Source organism: Lampris incognitus, chromosome 2 (assembly GCF_029633865.1).
Source record: "Lampris incognitus isolate fLamInc1 chromosome 2, fLamInc1.hap2, whole genome shotgun sequence".
NCBI classification, from domain to species: domain Eukaryota; kingdom Metazoa; phylum Chordata; class Actinopteri; order Lampriformes; family Lampridae; genus Lampris; species Lampris incognitus.
The window spans coordinates 128,376,552-128,395,228 of record NC_079212.1 but is presented as its reverse complement, the minus strand read 5'-3'; the positions used below and the strand labels follow the sequence as shown (position 1 = coordinate 128,395,228).

Here is an 18,677-nt window from a genome sequence, read left to right as displayed (position 1 = left end):
CGGCCCCATCTTTAATAAAGACATCAGACATTACAAAGACAGGCTTGACAGCTTGGCTGAATGGAGCTGCCATGATAGAGCAACTGGCATCAGCATCCTATATAAACCAAGCTCTTGACTATTGTCATGCCTAATGCTCCACCCAAGCACTTTTTAAATGCCACTTTTTTGTTGCATTAGCTTATTTTATCCGCTTTTAATCGTGAAGAGGAGTTTGGTGAAAATTTTAATGTGTCCGACGTTGGCATGTATCCGCAGTCAGGTTAGGCAACAGTTTAAAAATCTTGAGTTTGGAGGCAGTAATGTATGTATGTTCTCTGCACTATCGCACTTTATCACCTCTTATTTTACCTGTATATAGTCAGTCCTTGTGTATGTATCTGAAAATTGTTGTGTTGTAGTGTTGTTATTCTATGTTAAGTACACTGAGAGAGCCACAAAACCCGAGTCAAATTCCATGTACGTGCAAACCTACATGGCCAATAAACATGATGTTAGCTTATGTTGAAAAGCCAATTCACACAACAACAAAAGAAAATCCTGGGAGATTTTTTTTTTTGAAATTTTTCCAGCCTTGTTGATTTCTCAGAAGTAGAAATGGTCTATGTTCAATCTTGGATGGGATTAACACAGATGCATATGGTTCCCAATGACATACCATCCGGTGTGTCACTCTAAGCTACGCCTTCTGAATGAAAGATATTCACCGTGTTATTTCATATTGTAGCCAGTGCATCTGATCTTTTATATTGATTGAGTTCAAGGCTGGAATAGAAAGGCTTGAATATTAAGACTTGAATATTAATGTTTAAGAAATGCCTGAGCTCTTGCTTGTTGTTGCAAAAAACTTTTGATTTTGAATTTGGTATAGCTTTGGAAATCCGCCCAAATGCTAATTTATTCCATTTCAGCAGCATGTAGGTGTTAGGGACAGTTTTCAACCAGGTCTGTCAGAATTTATAATTTTCCCCTCAAAAAACAAATGCTCTGAACATGGTCTTTGCTTTTGGAAATTCTACACACACACACACACACACACACACACACACACACACACACACACACACACACACACACACACACACACACACACAGAATCTGGATACTTCCCTCTGCTTTTTCTGAGGTCTCCTTGTGATTTTTTTTTCCTGTTGCAAGAGTTTTAGATTGATGCTTATTACTTTGTATTAAACTAGCTAATAATCCTCTGTTTCTTCTTGGTGCTTCCACTCTCTGCTTCTAGGGGGAGCCAACATGAGTCGGGAGTCACCGGAGTCTGGTAAGACATGCTCTGGAAGATGTCATAGGAGAGGAGTGGAATGAAATGCTAGAAAACAGCTCAGAATATTGAAACGCATATCATTGCATTCATCAGCGTTTCCATCGACCAGCTGTAGCTGACTTTTGGGCTAATAAAAACGTTCAAAAGCCAGTGAATGAAACTGTGACTGATTGATTTGTCCAGGAGAGAGAACCCCCCCCCAAAAAAAACAAACAATGCATTGAAAATGAATGCCTTTTATTCTTGTATCATGTCAAATGCTGCCTTTAATTCTTTTGTTTTGGACTTGTATTTATGTGCGCTAACATTGAAGTCAGATACAGTAATTCATGATGATGTGGTTCCCATGATGATGGCACTTCATAGATATGGTGGATTACATTTCAACACAGCTTGGGAAGTCCTCACACACGACTTTGGCAAAGTGTACCTCAACTGGGCAAAACTTAGCTAAGATCTCTCTGATTATCCCCATTTCAAGTATGCCGGCCGAGTGGGGATTCACTCTTCAAAATAGGATAAAAATGGACTCCTTTAGCAAGACAAAGTTACAAAGCAGATGCGTATTGCAAACTGCTTGCGGGAGGGTAGCTTTGATTTCCCTGCAGCTCCAAATTACTTTGAGCAGGCGCAGAAAGCAAAGTAGGCTAAATTAGAGAGGCCTAGCTTATATTGTGGTTCTCAATTAACTGTTTTGTTGTTAATCAGGCATTTGAATGTCCATAGGCCTACTGTTTGAAAAATGTGTAAAATATCTGACTTACTTTTCTTTGTTTATTTTTTTGTCCTTTTAGAATTCACTCATGATTTACGCTCAGCAGCAACGCACGCTGCAGTGTTTCGATTTTCAATAAAATGTCACATTAAAAACAACCTCCAACTTCATGTTATTTCAACTTTACAGGCTAATCTCTTTTTCATATAGATGAATTGCCATAAACTAAATGTGACAATGTTTTGATCGTTGTGGGTGGACACCCTAATGGGTGTGCACCAAAAACTAAACTTCTCAAATGTCCAGTAAATTAGAATGTGTTTGGCCACATTGGCCGGTGCCAAAAACTCCCTAATGGAAACCCTGCATATAGTATGTGTGCTTGTGTTCCAGATGGGGACTCAGGTCAGGATGTGCCTGACTTTAACTGGGATGACTACTTGGAAGAGAGTGGGTCTGTGTCTGTGCCCCATCATGCCTTTAAACATGTAAGTCTTTGTAATCTGCATAGATAATGTATTTCTGGGTGCAAATATGAAATGCTGTTAAGTTATTTGTTCCCCAAGCAATTAAAGTCTCTCTCTCTCTCTCTCTCTCTCTCTCTCTCTCTCTCTCTCTCTCTCTCTCTCTCTCTCTCTCTCTCTCTCTCTCTCTCTCTCTCTCTATTCTTTTCCTTGTCGCTCAGGTGGATCAGGGCCTACAGACGGACCTGACCCCAGGCATGAAGCTAGAGATGAGTGTACGCTCAGAGGCTGATAGTCCTTACTGGGTTGCCAACATCATTACCACCTGTGGCCAGCTGCTGCTGCTGCGATACGAGGGTTACCAGGACGACCGACGCGCTGACTTCTGGTGCGACATCATGACAGCAGATCTCCATCCTCTGGGCTGGAGCCGCCAACAGGGCAAGATTATGAGGCCCCCTGAAGGTGAGGCATTGCAGGGGAGATGCTCTTTGGTAAATATGGAGTTTTATTTAGCCATTGTCTGTTAGCTGTTAGAGGAAAATGATGTTAAGTGATTCTGTACATCATTCATAAAAGCCATTTTTACATCGCAGTTATGTGGGTGATGCTCCTATCCAGAGCAACATACAGTGGGCAGGAGCTGTCAGTGTCTTGCTCAAGGACTCTTGGAGATAAGGCACTGCTGTCGGTCAATACAGCACTTAATGATTACAGCGATTGAACTCTTGACCTTCTGGTCATAAGATGGTTTCTCTGACTAGGTCATCCTGCCACTGGGTAAGAAACACTTAACTGACTGTCTCTATGGCCTACTTTAGGTGTGCGTGAGAAACACCAGAACTGGGAGGCCTTGCTGGAGAAGGCTCTGGCTGAGGAGTGCAGCGCACCTGCCAACCTTCTGGAAATGGTAAGAGAGGGGTTGGAGAAGCTTACTTTTGAAACTCACACCCAGGGTGGGGTACTGAACATGAAAAGCATGGCATTTGTCTTTCACCTCTGTGCCAACAACCTCCTTTTTCCACATTACTGATTTAATTTGATTTATTCTTGACAACTCTAAACCACATTAAGTGTAGATTTGACCATTGGGAGTCTCCCCATGAAGTAAGAGACTTTTTTAATTGCTGCCCCGTGATATCAAATCAAGTAAAAAATAGTCTTGCATGTTTACACCGCATGACACTACTCGCTGTCCTGATGCAAACTCCTTGCCTTGGTGTGTGTGTGTTCTTTTTCAGCTGTATTTGTGAGGACCAGTTTGAGTTTTTAACTGTAAGAGTGGGACATTTTTGGAAAAATAAATTTTGGCTGGTCCTCACTTCTTCAAGGAGCTATTTTAGGGTTAATGTTAGAATTAGATTAGTTTAAGATAAGGGTTAGGCCTGTAGGTCTGATGATTAAGGTTAGGGTAAGGGGCAAAAGAATGAATGTAGCCAATGATGGTCCTCAAAAGTATATAAAAACTTGTGTACGTGTGTGCGGCATGTGTGTGTGTGTGTGTGTGTGTGTGTGTGTGTGTGTGTGTGTGTGTGTGTGTGTGTGTGTGTGTTTTATCACACTCTCGTTGTGTATCCCACCTTTCAGCCCCAGCGTGGTAAGGACCCAGTTGAACTGCTGTGTGCAGGCTGCTATGTGGAGCTAGTAGACAGTATTGACCCGGAGCTGGCCTGGGCAGCTGAGGTGGAGGAAAATGTGGGGGGACGGCTGAAACTCCGCCTGGTGGGCACTGAAGGCCTCCCAGATGCACCCTCCACCCTCTGGCTTTACTACCTCCACCCACGCGTCCACCCTCCAGGCTGGGCTAAGGAGCACAGCTGCATCCTCAGGCCCCCAGCAGGTCAAAAGAACTAACATAGACCTGGTTTAATATTTGCATAAGGGTGTTGTTGTTGTGTTTTTATTATGAAGGAAAATGATTTCTTTTTCCACTCAAGGCAGCAAATTGCTACTGTAAAGCAAGCTGGACAAATCACTTTTGATGGATAAATATTTGGTATATTTTGTTTTTCTACAGCTGGGCAAAAGGTTATTTCATACAATCATTTATTTATGTAGCCTAGCCCTATTTTGAAAACTGGGGAAGAAGAAGTCAAACAAAATACTTGTTGAGCTTGTGAGTTTCAGACAGTATTGCAGTGATACTATCCTGGAAAGTGTAGTGGAGTGAGGACACTTATAATGTGGTTTGGTTTTTAATTCCATCAATGGATGATTTTTTTCCCCAATTTCCTTTCTGAGTGCTTTATTATTTATCACAAACATCTAGCTCGCATCACCAAACTGGTTATTTTGAGCAAACTGACTATCTAATTCAATTTTTTTGTAGTGGTGCAGAACAGTTTAGACCTCTCTAATTTGCAAATTAAACATGATAAACATTTTGGATGAAGGCAGTTTTTCCTCACTGGATATATAATGTGGCCCTATGATGGCCTGGCGGCCTGTCTAGGGTGTCTCCCCACCTGCTGCCCAATGAGGCCCTGTGATGGTCTTGTGACCTATCCAGGGTGTCTCCCCGCCTGCCGCCCAATGACTCCTGAGATATGCTCCAGCATCCCTGCGACCCGACTTAGGCTAAGCGGTTTGGATAATGATGGATGGATGGATATATAAAGTGAAAAAGTTTCAAACTCATTGGCGTGAATGTTTAAGACTTATAGCCATTATGCTTTTTGCCAATGCAGATAAATTGTCCCTATCCCGGGACATTTGTGGAGACAGATAACATTATGCAGGACCATTTCACTACACTGTGACAAGTGCCTGACAACAAAAAATGGGGAACTAAAATTTAAAATGTCAAGGTATCCTTTTTATAGATGTTCACATTTATTTGTCCGTGCAGGCTAGCATGGCTCATTTCTTTCGTGGACAAGAGCCACCAGTTTTCATCTAAATAGTTTTTTCTCTTTTTTTTTTCATTGCAAGCTCAAAAGCAGCTTGTATGCATCTTCTCTCTCCCTACTGCAGCTGTTTTAGCTGTCTAGATGACAACTACAAGAGAGTATTCCTGAAGTACACTACATGGCCAAAATTGTGCGGACACCCCTTCTAATTAATGGTTTCGGCTATTTCAGCCACACTATTGCTAACAACTGCATAAAATCAACCATACAGCCATGCAATCTCTACAGACAAACATTGGCAGTAGAATGAAATACTGAATCACTCAGAGATTTTCGACATGTCATAAGATCCAACAAGTCAGTTGGTCAGATTTCTGCCCTGCTACAGCTGCCCCGGTCAACTGTAACTGCTGATGTTATTAATTGGAAAATGTCTAGGAGCAATAATAGATCAGCTGTAACGCGGTAGGCCACACAAGCTCACAGAACGAGTGCTGAAGCACAAAAAAATGTCCACGGTTGCAACACTTGGCACAAGTACTGTTCATGAAATGCCAGAAAGTTGAATCAGTTCATCTGGACACAACGTTTATTGAGAGAGATAAACGTTTCATCACTCATCTAAGTGACTTCTTCAATCTCAACTGACTGCAGGTATCCCCACCCTTATAAACAATAGTTGCATAATGATCCCAAGTAACGATTGGTTTCATATGCAAATTACTGTGACCATTAACTAGAGTTACAAAGGCCATGTGTACTATTCATAGGATTGTGGAATAGTTGCAATCACAGCATTGTAAGATGGCGGCAGCTGTACACTTAGCCCCCTCGGTTCAAAACAACGAAAATTGAAACTGGTTGTATCGGTTTCAATTTGCATATGAAACCAATTGTTGTTTTCAGTTGACATGCCACTGTATTCTTCATAAGGTTGGGGATACCTGCAGTCAGTTGAGATGGAAGAAGTCACTTGGATGAGTGACGAAAAGTTTCTCAATAAACGTGTCCAGATGAACTGATTCAACTTTCGGGTATTTTCTTACCTGGATTATTGAGCATGCATCAAGACATGTTCATGAAATGGGTTTCCATTGCCGAGCAGCTCCAGACAAGCCCAAGATCACTAAGTGTCGTCTGGAATGGTGTAAAGCACACCGTTATTGGACTCTGGAGCAGCAGAAAGAAGTTTGACAAGTTTGGTGTGGAAGAACTTCACTGATCTGCACAGTTTCCTGACCTCAACCCCATCCAACAGCTTTGGGATGAATTGGAACGCCGACTTCGAGTCAGGCCTTCTCCTCAACATCACTGCCCGACCTCACTTGTGCTCATGTGGCTGAATGGGCAATGTTCCAAAATCTAGTGGAAAGCCTCCCCAGAAGAGTGGAGGCTGTTATAGTGCCAAAGGGGGGAACAACTCCATATTAATGATCATGATCACAGAAAGTTGAATCAGTTCATCTGTGGACATAACCTTTATTGAGTGAACACTGTGTCCAGATGAACTGATTCAACTTTCTGTGATTTCCATACTTGGGTTATAGAGCACGCACGCATAAAGACATTAATGAACATGGTTTTGGAATGAAATTTTCAACAAGCACATATTGGGTGTGATGTTCAGGTGTCCCCATACTTTTGCCCATATAATGTATCATTCAAAGACCCTAATTTAAGACTTTCATTGCCCACATTCTGATCTCTACAACCAAAATGTCTGCTGTTTAGATAAAAATCACATGTTGAATTTTAATGCATGCCTTTTCTATAGAATTTGATTTCGTGACTGGAAAAAAAGATGTTGATGAAGAATGCTGATTCTCAGGAATTTCTCTTTACAAATATAACGGAGGACTTCTGCTGATCAGTTTTTCCAAGAAACAATATGTTATCTAGGGTGCCATCTCCCTTTCAGATCGATATGATTCTGAATTATAACATCTGTTTTGCTGTTCTTGCCCCGCTTGGTGGCCCACATGATCCAGACCCAGTCTGTCTTTCCCATGTCTTTCCCAAAAAGCATGTATTGGAAAAGGAAAGTAGTTGAGTGTAAAATGACATCAGATTCATGTTTGAATTAGATTACATTTTCCTCAGATGTTTACATTATGTAGGAAATCCTATTCAGTAGGGAATCATTGTTGTTGTTTTTTTTCTCCTTAGCAGCTGATCTATTTGTGTTTGCCTGTTTTAGATTTGGTTCCCCTGCGGACAGATGAGGAGTGGGAGGAGATGAGACAGAGGATCAGTGAACTGCCACAAGATGACGCTCTGACTGAAGAATTCTGCAAGGTACCGCTAAGACTGGCCTCCAGCATTTGCTTCCTGATCCAGAATATGTTTATCCAGTTTAGATTTGATAATTTCCTTGTGCTGTATTCGTCAAGTATTTTATCTTAGTACTTGGAGTACTCATAAATGGTGCTAAAAGTTCCTAGCTAAAAGTTCCTCCTTAAAATCAATTCAAGACGTGCCCAAGACCAGCTTTTACAGAGGAATTGAGTTATTCCTGAAGCTCAGAGTAAACGGCAGATTTTGCCCTTTTGCCATGGATTTGTGTTTCATAAACATGCTCACTTACTATGGCCATAGTGATTCAGAAGATAGGGGGCCGATCTGTGTAGGTGAATTCTTATTCTTCAGATCAGATGGATTCCCGAAACACTTTGGTATGGGTTCCATTGAGGTCCATACAGTAGACCATCCATGCAGTGGTGAGAGGTACAAATCATGTGGCCATAGTCAAATAAAGAATTGATTTTTAAAGAAAATTTAAGTGCAGCTGATTGCATACATGAAAGCAAAACCAAACTACTGACTTTGTCAAGTATGCTTTATTTTTGGGTAACTAATGCCACCTTTTACAAGTCTGACATGCTGTAATATAATAATTGGACTGGCTATGTAGGCTTTAAAACGCAGCCTTCTCATTAAAAATTTAGAATGACCATGGCTGACGGGCACTAGTCCGATGTCCAAAAGGAAACAGAAATCAAACCGGACACAAGACAAGCTTTTACTTCTTGCATGACTTGTTCATGAAAGGAAAGAAATAATCAATGGCAAATTTGGACCCAGGATCACCTCCTTGTGTAACAGCAGCAGCTGTTAACGGCAGTAGCCATTTCTGGGACTTCTACAATTTAAACTTAGTGACTTAGGTGTCCTCTCAACTACCCATAACGTTTCGCAGATTTATGAGAGAGTTCCATCCATCCATCTATTATCTTAACCACTTATCCTGCTCTCAGGGTCGCGGGGATGCTGGAGCCTATTCCCAGCAGTCATTGGATGGCAGGCGGGGAGACACTCTGGAACGGCCGCCAGGCCATCACAGGGCCCCCCCTCCCCATACACACACACATTCATTCCTAGGGACAATCTAGTACGGCCAATTCACCTGACATATGTGTCTTTGGGTTGTGGGAAGAAAATGAGAGAGTTCCTGATCTAAAATGCTCCATAAATTACTCATAGCCAAAAAATGTAGGAGTATGACACAGAGGACTGACACGTCTATTACTTTTAGGATTTTCTCTTAAATTGCCCAGTTAGTATCTACTTGTATTATTTATTTCATGATGTAATGTGTGTAATGTGTGTGAGTGTGTGTGTGTGTGTGTGTGTTTCAGGATCAGCCTGTCATCACTGCTCATTGTTTTCAAGAAGGAATGAAACTGGAGGCTGTTGACCCTGCTGCTCCTATCTCCATCAGTCCTGCCACTGTCACCAAGGTAACATCTCTACCTGCATCAAACCTCTCACCCATGCTGTCTTTATATATATGCCCCTCCTTTGATTACTAGTAATTAGCCTTGGTGTTTGATATTTTTCATATGTCTGTCCCCCCCCCCCCAAATTGTCTGTAGTTTATACTCAACCCAGTAGACAACAAATGGTCGTGTCACACTTTTTGGAAATGGCAAAGCTTTGGAACAATATGTTATGTGCTTCTGGCTGCAGTGCTGTCTCAGCACCCACTTCTCTTTTTTGCCTTGTTTCTTTATCACTTAAGTGTAGTCATTAAGTAGTTTTCTTTAAGTTTTTTATTTTCAATCTGTAATTGTCTACCTTGCCCACTTCGCACCTGTTGTACACCTACCCATCTTGGAAGAAGCTCCCATTTTTTCCTATAAATATTTTTCCTCATTGTAATTTATGGACAAAGGATAGAGAGTGCCATCCAGTGTCAGTTGCCGTTGACTTCAGGGCTCGACATTAACTTTTTGAGGCACTTGTCCTTCAGACAAGTACATTTGCCTTTCACTGTCCAGGCACAAAAGTCTCTTGTCCAGGTAAAAATGTCAATAATTTACTTTTTTCATTTTGTTTGTGAATGCAAAATTCAGACAAACAGACAGTTGAAAGCAGTGTCAATATATAAATGATTTAATATGAATTTTATTAAAGGCTATATGTGACTTTCATCTCAACAAATCATTTTCATATTCATTTAGATTGTATATGACAATACAGGCATTGCAGAGTGATACCAGTGAATGTTCAGATAAGCCAACACATGGGGCTTAATAAACAGTATAACCAACATAAATGTGCAAACTTCCTCTGAGTCAAACCAAGGGAAACATTCAGGGTATCGCAGCTGTCATTGAACCCATCCAACTGCTGCTGGGATGCATCTGGAACTTCTGATAAATTCGGCGTCATGTTTCACAAAGATGATTTATAGGTTTTCTGTTAAATTGAGCAATTTGTTAACAGAAAGTAGTGGAAAGTAGTAAGGACAGACCGGCAGTCAATGAACTCCAACTCCAGAGTGTGTATTTTTGGGATAATGGGCTGTCAGACTACAGGCTTTCGGTCCAATGGGAAATATTTTTGAACTATTGAGGTTTCGGAATAATGGGCTGTCGGAAAAAAATGGGCAGTCTCCGTGAATTACACAGCTGCTAACGCCAGCTAGCCAACGTCACTTAATTGTCAGCCAAGTTGGGTTGCCCCCGGCAGACACAGCAGAACATTATCCCTTCCTCGTAACACACCCAGTCAAATTCAGCCCTCCAGCTGTTCACAAATTGTCACTCTCTTTTTGACTCGTACGGTGCAGTTGCAACGTTAGTTGTTTTTCTTACTGGTGCTTTTGCCAGCACTTGGCCAGGCTGTGGAGCCCAAAGGAACATCGCTGCCACTGTTCTTCTGAGGTACAAATTAATGTTTGAGCGGTGAACGGTCCCTACTCTACTCTGTGTGTGTGTACATGTTTAGCTATCCTTGTGCAGACCAAATGTCCGCACAAGGATAGCAAAACCTGACAGGACGTACCTCGTGCGGACCTTTCAGAGGTCCGCACAAGGAAAAGGGTCTATCTTAGGGTTAGGAGTTGGTTTTAGGGTTACGGTTAGAATTAGGGTTAGGTTAAGGTTAGGGTAAGGGTTAGGGTTAGGCTTGTAGTTTGCATGGGTAACCTTAGAGTTAAGGGCTACGAAAGGAATGTAGTCAATGAGGGGTCCGCACAAGGACAGTGAAACACGACTGTGTGTGTGTGTGTGTGTGTGTGTGCGTGCGTGCGCGTGTGCGTGTGTGTGTGTGATTGGTCAATCAAGGCATTCTGAATTGGATGCTCGTTGGACGTATTGTGGGGAAAAATGCATTTGTTTCAAATCGGTATTCTGAATGTATTCATTTAACTAAATAGCCGAGGAATGAGTGGCACATAACATAAAGACACATGATATAAATATATATATATTATGGCTTTTAACTTGTCCGGTGGGGCAAGTAAGTTTCTCTTCCACTTACCCTACAAAAAGACAAGCCCTGTACTTGCTTTTCATTGTTTGAATGTAAAGCCCTATGAGACCATAACTGTGAGCTGTACAAATAAACTCAACTGACTTCAAAATACTGCTATGTGATGCTGAAACTGTATTCTCATGAACTCTAAATCTTGCTACTCGGGCCACTTTCTATCAGAGCACCCTGAGTTTTCAAACAGCTGACACCTGTGTCAAAGGCTTGACATTACTCTGGATATGCATTGGAGAAAGGAAGCAGATGGTTTACAGAGGGCATGCCAGATCGCTTCACAGCTGTTTGACCATTTCAGCATGTCCGCATGTGAGCTGACACTGCCTTTACTCATCTTCAGGTGTTCAACGAGCGACTCTTCCTGGTGAAAATGGACAATCTCTGTGGTATTGAGGAGTCTGAGGGTGGTGGGCGGTCCTTCCTGTGCCACAGGGACACACCAGGCATCTTCCCGGCTCAGTGGAGCCTCAAGAATGGGGTCCCTCTCAGCCCCCCGCTTGGTGGGTGGTCTCAGACCTGCCATTTTCTTAGAACCTCTCACATGGAAAATAATTAGGTCAATTATCTGTTTGTTTTGTTTCTTCATCTGCCCTTGACTCCCACTCTCTCATTTCTCCCTCTCTTCCATTATCTTTTTATTCTGTACAGGATACGAGGGGCAGGACTTTGACTGGGCAGACTACCTGAAAAAGTGTGAGGCAGAGGCAGCCCCACAGCATTGCTTCCCCACTGTAAGTCAGCCTCACCTCTGCTGTAATCAATATATTATACCCAACAACAGCAGCGATGCAACTGCCAATCTGCAATGTTCTGTTTTTAAACGATGTAACTGTAATTTGGAATAAAATATATTGCTGTTTTCTCCTTCAAAAGCTTGAGAAATGTTTTTACTGTTGCCTCTGCCTGTCATAAACAATGAACTGGGGGGGGGGGTTTCTTTATTTTGACCGTCCACTAAACTGATTGGTCAGGTGGAGAGTTATTATTTCCTGTGGTGACAGGGTGTCTCCGCATAGTATTGGGATCACCAGTTGACTTTTGCTTCCATTTATCTGAGAAAATAGTGATCTTTTTCTTTCCTTGAGATAACTGTCTGTTCACCTACCAGGAACAGTCTGACCACAGCTTCAAAGAGGGTATGAAACTGGAGGCAGTCAACCCGCTGTCACCTGAGAACATTCATGTGGCAACAGTCACTAAGGTCAAAGGGCAGTACATTTGGCTGAGCCTGGAAGGTGAGAAAGGAATTCAGCTTGTGTGCTTAAACATTTTTTAAAAAGACTTTAGACATAGAAACCGAGACTTTTGTTTTGTAAAAACCGTAGAGTAGATTGAAGTGAAACACCCTGTCTTTGTGATTTTACTAACAATGCAGATTATGTAGTGGATATGAGTCTTTGTGCCTTCGTGTGCCCAGGGCTGAAGCAGCCTATGCCAGAGCTGATTTTTCATGTGGACTCCTTGGACATCTTCCCGGTCAGCTGGTGTGAGACAAATGGCTATCCTCTGGTCTGTCCCATCAAGCCCTCAGGTATATCACACATCCATTCACCACACTCCACCACTATTCAATGAGCCTCAGATTACATGTTGCCCAGAGCACCGCATCTTCGCCAAAAAAAGGCCTACATTTGATTTGGCATATTTGGGCCATATTTGCTATTATACATGTGGGCCACTTCAGGCTCACATCCATTTTGTCAGGGCCAGAAGAAGGCCATCGTTCTGTTATAACAGGTGTCTGAAATTGAGATTTGACCAGAAATGTAAAGCACTTTGAGTGGCTGTTGCAGCTAGAAAAGCGCTATATAAAATGCAACTTGATTGATTGATTGATGAAACATAGCCTGCATGCCACTCATGCTTTTCTCACATAACAGTCTTTACGCTCACATGAAATTGTTGTCTCTTCAGCTACACTGACAAAGCCTTGTGCGTTTTGAGATTTAAGGTCACACAAGCTCCGATTTGAAAATAATGTCCATTGTTAATCTTCCCCTCTCCTCTAGCTGAGAAACAAAGGAGGATCGCTGTGGTGCAGCCTGAGAAACAGTAAGTTATAGAGCGGCGGGAGTAAATGGTTTACTCCTCTTTTTGCTGGCATCATTGGCATTCGTGGGATTAGTTTATGCTCTGTGCCCTGTGACCTTTTTTTTTAACCAAGTTTCATCTCTTGGCCTTTCAGGAGAACTCCACCCAAGTCTTCATCACCTGACACTGTCAAACAGCAGATGGCCAGCCAGTCGGAAACAGGTGAAAGGCGGATCTCACATCCTAGAGCAGGTATTTGAAGCAGTGTTACTCAAACCATCCTACCTTTTGTCATACCCTACAGGGGTCTCTTTTGTCAGATGGTCAGTGCCTAATTACTGCTATCATGATTTTTGTCAATGTCCAGGACAGGGGAATGGGAAGTACTGCTGTCCCAAAATCTACTTTAACCACCGTTGTTTCTCTGGGCCTTACCTTAACAAAGGGCGCATCGCTGAACTCCCCCAGTTCATTGGCCCTGGGAATTGTATCCTTGTGCTCAAAGAGGTAAGGAGGTCGATACTGATGCTTACTCTGTGGATCAAACAAAGGAAGGACAAACATTTTCCAAAATGGTTACACTCCATTAATGGTTTGATATCAAATACAAAAGTGTAAAATGTGTTCTTTCAAAGACAAAAGAATAAATGAAAAGTTGAAATGCCAAGATTCTCTTTGCTTTGAGCCTTAAGTGTAATATGTATTTTTCAATCTATGCGTTGTATGTAGGTGTTGACTCTGTTGATAAACTCGGCCTACAAGCCCAGTCGTGTGCTGAGAGAGCTACAGCTGGACCAGGAGGGCCGCTGGCAAGGCCATGGAGAGACACTCAAAGCCAAGTGAGGAACTATCATTAAATTCCTGGCTAATAATTTTAGGGTGATAGAAAAGATACAGAAATTGTAGAATACTTTGTATCCAGTCTGTTTTTAAAAAGATGCTAGAGTGAATGTTTTCTTGAGGCATGACTAGAACACTGGATCCCATTACAAGTCTTGCATACTTCTAATAACCAATGTGTCAACCATCAAGTTCTTTTTCCCTTGCCTGATTGAGACCTTGCCTGTTAAAATAACCTTGTTGGATAAAACATAGCCTTTTAAATTGTATTGGGAGTTTGTTTTCAGTTTGTGGACACATGTTTTCCATTTGCCCTCGAAAATGTCTCTCACTATCTGTGTTTTTGTGGGAAAAGTGAACAGTATGTCATTTATTTGTTGAGCGCCTGTCTCTGAGCTGTTACTGTGATGATCAGGTACAAAGGGAAGAGTTACAGGGCCACTGTGGAGATAGTCCGTACTGCCAACCATGTGGCAGACTTCTGTAGGAAGACTTGCATCAAGCTGGAGTGCTGCCCAAACCTGTTTGGACCACGCATGGTTCTGGAGCGCTGCTCAGAGAACTGCTCTGTCCTCACCAAGACCAAATACAGTAAGGTTGTTTTCTGAGAAAGATGTTAAGGTTTTCATTCAAGCCACAGGTGTTCCAAATCTCCTTTGTTTTAGCCGAAATTTGTTACCCAATGATGGCAGCGGGGGAGATAAATCCATCTTTCGCTTAATAAAAGGAACCACTCAGTTAAATTATTAATCGTATCGACGGATAGTTTATGAATGTCATATTTGTTTGTTGGCTTAACATCTGTCGGCGTGTCGGCCTTGTCCTAAATCGTAAAATTCCCACATACCTTCTCAAGTTTGGCACAGAACTAATGAATTTCACCTGGTTTCACAACAACTCTTACTCCTCATTCCTTTTGTGGGGAATGTAGAAACGACTAGTGGTTACATAAACATCTGGTTGAGAATGTTGTGCAGAGGCATAGAAAAGTAATTTAAAAAGCATATCTGCCAGAGGCAATATACAGGCAGGTAGGGTTGGCAGAAAATATAATTTTCAAAATAGACCTCTATTAATTTCTGTTGAACTTCTCATTGTACACATGATGACATTTGTTTGCTTTTTGCTGCTGTGTGATGATGGAACTGATGCAATTTGACAGTAGTAGACTGAAAATTAGTATTTCATGGGTCCTCTGTATGTTTGCAATGTCACTCTAAATGTACATGCAGTACACCTATGTTCTCCCCTTGACATGCTTGTGTTATTCAGAACACATGCAAAACTTCCACAGTTCTGAAGGATTTTTTTTTCATTTCGGTGTTATAATTAGCTGATTTGTAGGGATGCGTACGAAAACCCGGTATTAAACGGGCACCGGTTCTAAATGATTAAAGACCATAGTATTGATAAGCTCCAACATTAGCGGTTCTGCTATCGGCATTGGAGAAATCAAGAAAATACATTTTCATATTTATTTAGACTACATAAATGTTATCTTATGCCTTTTATCTTACCAACTGGGTTTATCATACGCAATAAGATTAAGACATTTGTCTATGATGCATTTTCGCTATTCCCAGTCCAGAAGAGCGCTCTCTCCCCCGGAGCCTGTTGTATGTGCGAGCTGAGGGGCGGGGCTCTCTGCCTCTCTGCCCCTCTCTCGCTCTCTCTCTCTCTCAGACGCGTGCGTGCACACACACACACACACACACACACACACACACACACACACACACACACACACACACACACACAAGGAAAGCCTGCTCTTAGTGACAATGGCAGAGAGAGAACTAAACGGTCAGAAGTCTGGTTATACTTCACTAGAGTTGATGCTGACAATGCTGGTTGCCACAAGTGCAACAAGTCTTGCTTGTAAGGGCGGAAACACAAGCAATCTTTCAAAACATCCAGCGAAAGTGCATCAAATACAGGTGGAGAAATGCAGTTTTCGACTGCCTAGCTCGTAGTTCATCTCTCATTGCCCCATCCACCCCTGGTATGTTGTGTATGCTAGCAGCCTAGACCCCACACAGAGTTAACTAAATTATACAAACATGGTTTAGTGATTAAAAGGAACGCTCTGTCCAGACATTAGAAAATAAAGCAATGCTAATTCTGTTCTTAATTTTTGTTTTTTTCTCTTAAAAAAATTACAAATTAAACCAATAAGAGTACTGTTAAAGTACCAGATCAAAAAGCAGTATCGGTAAGAGTAGTAGTACCGTTAAAATCTTAACGATACCCATCCCTCCTGATTTGTCAAACTTCTAAAGTAATAAAAAATGCCATTCCCTGCCAATAATATGTCAAATTCCCCTAAAATGCTTTAGTGTTTTCTACCTTTTCAGCTCTCAGAAGTAGTGGTGAATTTATGTCAGACCTTTTGCGTGCAAAATTGCACAGTAAATCAGCTGTCTTTTCACCAGCTTATTACTATGGAAAGAAGAAGAGTAAGCGGGTTGGCCGCCCACCTGGAGGCCACTCCAACCTTGAGGGTGGAGTGAAGAGGAGAGGGAGGAGAAGAAAGAGGAGGAAGCAGCTCTTTGTCCACAAAAAGAGACGCTCTTCAGCCTCACTGGACAACACGCCTGCTGGATCTCCACAGGTAACACATGCGCACCGAGAGAGCAGTTTTGGTGATGCTTATCTTATCACATGATGTTGGTATTAAAACACACACCTACACAGAGAAATGCACACAAATCCCCTGACCTCCAGGTATTGCTGTATTTTTTTAACACGTCATCTGTTTCACAGGGCAGCGGAGAAGAGGAGGATTTAGATGAAGATGACTCCCTGAGTGAAGATTCTGGATCAGAGCTGCAAGATGATCTCCAGGATGACTCAGAGTATTCTGTTGGGAAATCTCAACCTGCGACGCCATCCCCTTCCCCACCAGCAACACCTAGGCCTACACGCCGGCGCCGGAAACCTCACTCTCCCTCCTTCTCTGATGATGAGAACCACCCACCCTCACCAAAGGTATCAACGTGTGTATGGGTGGGGAAAAAAATTATGAGTAACATAGAAAAGGACCCAATGGCTGATAAAACGTTCATAAAATATTTCTGTCTGATACCCTATTTTTAAAAGCATCTTATGGGGACAAAATGAGCTACCAGCCCTATAACTGCTTCAGTGGGGACATCTACTATACTGTGTCTACCTGTCCTTTTCTGTGTGTTCAGACATCCAAGACTGAGGCTCCTCAAAAGCTATGTTTGGACACCAGCCCCTTGGAGTGGACTGTCACTGATGTGGTGCGTTTTATCAGAACCACAGACTGTGCCCCCCTTGCACGGATCTTCTTGGATCAGGTAACAAGCACACAAGACAGATTTTTGATCATCTACACTGAGGAGTCATTCTCTTGTGAAACATGCATAATATTCCAGGTTGTAAACTTGTTAATTGATATATTTATAGGAAATTGATGGACAAGCTCTGCTCCTGCTCAACCTCCCAACAGTGCAAGAGTGTATGGACCTAAAGTTAGGACCAGCAATCAAGCTGTGCCACCACATTGAGAGAGTCAAACTGGCATTCTACCAGCAGTTTGCAACGTAGCTGATGGAGAGTGGGGGAAAAAGACCTTGTTGCATCCTACCCAGAGGACTGATGCTCACAATAGGTCCTCAAAACAAAACCAAAACAAAAAAATCTCTTCTTCAATTCTTTACCACTGGACATCCTCTAGAATGCTGCATACACCACTAATGGTCATCAAGCATGGATGGAGCAACTCTTGTTCGTTTTGTTCTAGAGTGACTCAGCACTGATGCTACTATTCCACTCATCTTTTGTCCATCTGTTTTTTTTCTATCCATCAAGCAGTCTTGAAAGACAATGCCACTGAATACAAGGTTCTTAGATGTGACCCTCTATGGCTAGGCCCTAGAACAATTTTTTTTGCGCATTGGCAAGGACCATGACCAGTCATGACCATTTCCAGTGACCAGAAATAAGAGCGACTATTCTTTTCTTGATCTGGTGACTTTCATATGAATAATCAGTAACCCTAACCGTAGAGAAAAATAATTTAAGGATGGAAATGATGAGCAAAAACAGAACCAGTTATTTTATTTGTATTTATTTTTCTAAGGATTGGGGTCCATTTATTCGTGGGGTGTTAGCAACCTATCATCATCGGTGGTCAGTTGGGATCAAGTATGACCGTCCTCTGTGTCCCTCAGAGTCCTCAGGTGGGTGTAGAGGCCGAGTATTAATCAAAATTATAAATCAAAAATTTACAGGATGAGCAGCACGGTGGCACAATGGTTAGCATGGTTGCCTCACAGCAAGAAGGTCCTGGGTTCGAGTCCCGGAGTAGTCCAACCTTGGAGGTCGTCCCGGGTCATCCTGTGTGTGGAGTTTCCCTGTTCCCCCTGTGTCTGCATGGGTTTCCTCCAGGTGCTCTTGTTTCCTCCCACAGTCCAAAGACATGTAGGTCAGGTGAATCAGCCATACTAAATTGTCCCTAGGTGTAAATGTGTGTGTGTGTCGGCCCTGTGATGGACTGGCGGCCTGTTCAGGGTGTTTCCCCCCCTGCCACCCAATGACTGCTGGGATAGGCTCTAGCATCACTGTGACCCTGAGCAGGATAAGCGGTTTGGATAATGGATGAATGGAATTTACAGGACATTGTGATTCATGTAAGAACAACTAAGATCAGATGTCTACTACCATCTGGTCTCATTGGTGATAACTGCTGCATAAAA

At 42.3% G+C, this 18,677-nt stretch overlaps 1 protein-coding gene across 1 annotated transcript; it reads left to right on the top strand.

Annotated features, from left to right (window-relative positions):
* The first annotated feature begins 1,248 nt into the window (after nucleotides 1-1,248).
* Nucleotides 1,249-17,898, top strand: sfmbt1 (Scm like with four mbt domains 1). Its single transcript, XM_056302179.1, has 20 exons — nucleotides 1,249-1,279; nucleotides 2,391-2,485; nucleotides 2,683-2,926; nucleotides 3,283-3,371; nucleotides 4,049-4,301; nucleotides 7,508-7,605; nucleotides 8,946-9,047; nucleotides 11,423-11,582; nucleotides 11,731-11,813; nucleotides 12,191-12,317; nucleotides 12,500-12,613; nucleotides 13,092-13,134; nucleotides 13,268-13,365; nucleotides 13,481-13,620; nucleotides 13,843-13,952; nucleotides 14,369-14,544; nucleotides 16,386-16,564; nucleotides 16,717-16,941; nucleotides 17,148-17,276; nucleotides 17,386-17,898. The coding sequence occupies exons 1-20, from the start codon at nucleotides 1,255-1,257 to the stop codon at nucleotides 17,524-17,526; spliced, it is 2,631 nt and encodes an 876-aa protein (XP_056158154.1). The 5' UTR covers nucleotides 1,249-1,254; the 3' UTR covers nucleotides 17,527-17,898.
* Nucleotides 17,899-18,677: the final 779 nt, after the last annotated feature.

Coding starts and splice junctions, on each gene's coding strand:
- sfmbt1 (XM_056302179.1), top strand. CDS start 1,255: ATGAGTCGGGAGTCACCGGAGTCTG. Junction 2,927..3,282: donor GATTATGAGGCCCCCTGAAG/GTGAGGCATTGC, acceptor GGCCTACTTTAG/GTGTGCGTGAGAAACACCAG. Junction 13,135..13,267: donor GTGGTGCAGCCTGAGAAACA/GTAAGTTATAGA, acceptor TTGGCCTTTCAG/GAGAACTCCACCCAAGTCTT.